Here is a 3870-nt window from a genome sequence, read left to right as displayed (position 1 = left end):
TGTGACTGTGTTTTATTTGATGCTTGGCCTGATGAGAACCAAAAACGGAACCCTTATAGTTTCGCCATGTCTGTATGTCTGTCCGTCCGCGGCTTTGCTCAGGGACTATCAATACTAGAAAGCTGTAATTTTGCACGAACTATGCCGTGCCGTAAACTATGCCGACAAAATGGTACAATAACAAGTTTTTTTTTTAAACATTTTTTTAGAGTACCTCCCATAGACGTAGTGTGGGTGGTTTTTTTTTTTCTTATCCAACCTTGTAGTGTGGGGTACCATATTAGGGGTTGCTATAACGATTTTTCGATTCAGTGATTTGTTTGCAAAATATTCACCTTTAAAGAGCAAATTTTAATTAAAATCGAGCGTCCCCCACCCTCTTAAATCTAAACCGGTGGGTGGAAAATTTTGAATAAATTCAGGATGGTAGTAAGTATATCAAACTTAGAAGGAAAACTATAACGGTTAAGTTTTCTTGAGAAATATTAGTAGTTTAAGGGGCTGTTTCACCATCCATTGATTAGCGTTAACCGACGGGTTAATGTGATGCCGTCTCCGTCTATTCCAACAAAACAAATAGAGACGGCATCACACCTAACCGCCAGTTAACACTAATCAATGGATGGTGAAACAGTCCCTAAGAGTAAATAGCCGCCTAAGGTATAAAATATACCGTAACTTGGAATATTCCGTACAAAATACAAAATCCAACGAAAAATATTACTTAATTTTTTCGTAATGACTACGGAACCCTATTTTGGGCGTGTCCGGCACGCTCTTGGCCGGTTTTTATTTATAGGGGTGCTCTTATACCAAAATAAATCGACAATGTGAGTATACTCACATTGTCGATTCTATATGTCTCCACTCTGGCTCAATGAAAGTGCACCCTTAGGCTTATCTTTAGTCAAGTAAATTTCGAATAGAGAAACTGAGGTAGATTATATTATTGAAAATTTACAGCATTTATAGTTTGATAACAATATGCTGTAATTAAAATAATCACATACAGTAAAAATTCTGAATAATTACGCTCCAGGAGTGGTACCCCTCCAGACCCACCCATACCCCTGGCACTACCACTGGGAGTACCTAGGGTGGGACTGAATACCACGCTGATTGCGATTGCGTCATGTAAGGAGTATTGGTGAAATGCAATAAAAGTCATTTGACAAAAAATGACAGGTTATAGGAGCTCTTGGTCAACTGTCAATATTGAAATGTGAAACTTACAATGAATTTAAAAACTATTAAACTTATTCCTAATTTTTTCTGCAATATTTTACAGCTCACAGTTTGGTTTCATCTGGTTTTTTAACAAATCATGGGAGTAGGTACGCAAAGTTTTACTAGTAATTACAATATGTTGTGCAATACTTCCAATTGTTTACTAATGGGAGACATTTTCAAATATGTGATTTACTCTATTTCAGAAACTTAATTTACATTAAAATATTTCATAAACCAATTTGGCTAAGTGCAGCCATCAAACTTTTTGAATGTGCAGAAGTCAATTTAGCATCTAGTAGTCACCTGCCCGCATTAAACCTGGCACAACAGCAGAGCGTGCAAAATTATGTGATATGTCCCACAGGGCCTAGAAATATGTAGTTTGTATCAGACGTTTATGCACAATTTCTAGTCAGACATTCATAGGTGCTGGTGACTGTACTAAAGAAAATGTGTGCGATAACCCCTAGTGGTTTTAATCCCAGATGGTCGTTTGGGAGGAGTTTGACAACGCTAAGTTAGCTTAACACAATGTCACAGAACTCAGATTGATTTTGGACAAGAGCAAGCCACTTAGCAGCTGTCACCCAATGCTCAATAAGTGAGCCAGCAGCTATAAAGTGTGCTAAATTACATACACACAAACATCACGCCTGTATTCCCAAATGGGGTAGGCAGAGCACACGAAACACGAATTTCAGAGCCACTTTTAGCAATTTTAGGTTTAAAGTTTGACAAAAAAAAGGTACAATAGTGACAGGTTGCTAGCCTGTCGCCGACACCACACGGAGGCTAAATTATATCAGAAAAAAATCATTAAACAAAATAGCAGTACAAGGAAATGAACAAAATATATTAGAGAGTATAGTTATTTATTGATAGTTAATGTATACATTTTATGGTGATGGTGGAGGTTGATTTTTGGCATTTGCTGCAAGAATTGCACCAGGAGCAGGGTAAGGCCTCATCTGGTATAGTGAGCCTGACGCAGTAGTATCAACACCAGTTTTGGCATGGGTATCAAGCCCAGCACTCCATGTACCTCTAGCTATTTCAGAATATGCAGCAGGATCCATTGGATCTAAATCATTGTCCTTAACTCTAGATCTTCCTTTATCTCTATGGTGAACATTCGATTTTTCCCTTTCACGTTTTTCACGGCGCTTTTCTTTGTTTGGTTGCTGAGGTACTTCTTGATCTGAAGCCTCACTGCTGTCATCACTATCATCTCCCTCTTTCAGCAGTCGCTCTTCCCGCAAGTGTGCTGCGCTTTCAGTGAGGCACGCACGCGGGTGCGCCGGCGGTAGCCAAGAGACCATATTGTTGTGAACATTCCAGAAGTAATGCTGGCCAAGCCCAGGGTCGTAAATTTCCTCCCAACCAGGCGGCAACGGCCACAACTCTAAAACCTTACGTTTATTCTCCAAGTACACTTCATCAGGAACCACTTTGCCTTGTTTCCAGGTTTTCACGCAAAAAATTGAGCATTCGTGGAATATGTTGTTCTTGTTGGGGCAGCCTTTGTGACCTTTAATAGGATCAACATTAACACCTTCTATACCTTCCCAATAAAGCTCCTTATTTTGTTCTTCTGGTTTATTATCGTAATTCTCTGCGATTATTTCTTCGTTTACTTGCGGGACAGGAATTTCATTACTAGCTTCTACAGTAGACGGCTTAAGAATTCCTCTCTTTGCTAATCGAGCAGCAAGTAATGGTGGCAATGGCATCGCTCTGCAGTTAAAACGGTAATCGATATAAGCATGAAACTATGTAATAGTAAATTTACAGCGTAAATGCGTAAATACAAAGCTAATAAACGATGCTACCACAATCTCAGGTGTATAATCGATCGACCACAGGGAAAGATAAATAAATATTGACATTGACACAGTGACAAGTTGACATTGACGTTCTCTTTTATGGTCACAGACTAATAAGAGATATTACGTGTTTATGGTAACCCACCACATTTTATTCTCATTTCATATTAAGGTGAAGGAAATTAAGTCCATGCTGACAAATCTGCTAAAATTATCAAAACTTGCCAAAGATAGAGCTTTCTTTTTTCCGTTTGTTTTACCATATTGATCTGCAGTCACACGGATTGAACAGTTAACCAAGTACGCCTGACTACGCCTGAGCGATTTATGTTTTTGAATAGAATTCACAGATATATAGAATTGTAGCTTTATGATGATTTTGGCGAAATGACGCCGGAATCAATCAATTACTGTTTTGCTCGTTTTGTAATCCGGATATCACAAAACGTGACTAATCATTCTTTATAATCATCTTCATTTATAGCAATCAATCAAACATTATTTCTAATGCTACATTTACACCCTTGCCGAGACTTGCCAAGCGTCTATACGTTATGCCTATCCAATTTATTAAAAGTGTAAACAAAACAAACCGATTTCATCAAAATTCTTATATAAACACATAAACATCCACTGGATCGAATCAATAACACATTTATCTATAATCTGTTGTAGCATAGACTAGCGTATAGTGGAAAAATTGTAATTTTTAAAAATCGATACGCGGTTGATTAAGCGATTTTTATTTAATTTCCTTAAAATTAAAAAATTGTTACTGGCTTTTATAACTGAATAAACAGTCTTTGGAATTAAATCA

General features: G+C 37.6%; 1 protein-coding gene across 1 annotated transcript; it reads right to left on the bottom strand.

Annotated features, from left to right (window-relative positions):
- Positions 1-2085: 2085 nt before the first annotated feature.
- Positions 2086-3108, bottom strand: LOC141432618 (polyglutamine-binding protein 1-like). The gene has a single exon (XM_074094285.1). The coding sequence runs from the start codon at positions 2958-2960 to the stop codon at positions 2127-2129; it is 834 nt and encodes a 277-aa protein (XP_073950386.1). The 5' UTR covers positions 2961-3108; the 3' UTR covers positions 2086-2126.
- Positions 3109-3870: the final 762 nt, after the last annotated feature.

The sequence above is a fragment of the Choristoneura fumiferana genome, chromosome 11 (genome assembly GCF_025370935.1).
Source record: "Choristoneura fumiferana chromosome 11, NRCan_CFum_1, whole genome shotgun sequence".
NCBI classification, from domain to species: Eukaryota; Metazoa; Arthropoda; class Insecta; order Lepidoptera; family Tortricidae; genus Choristoneura; species Choristoneura fumiferana.
Note: the sequence above shows the minus strand (reverse complement) of the source record. Positions and strands in the feature narration are given on the sequence as shown.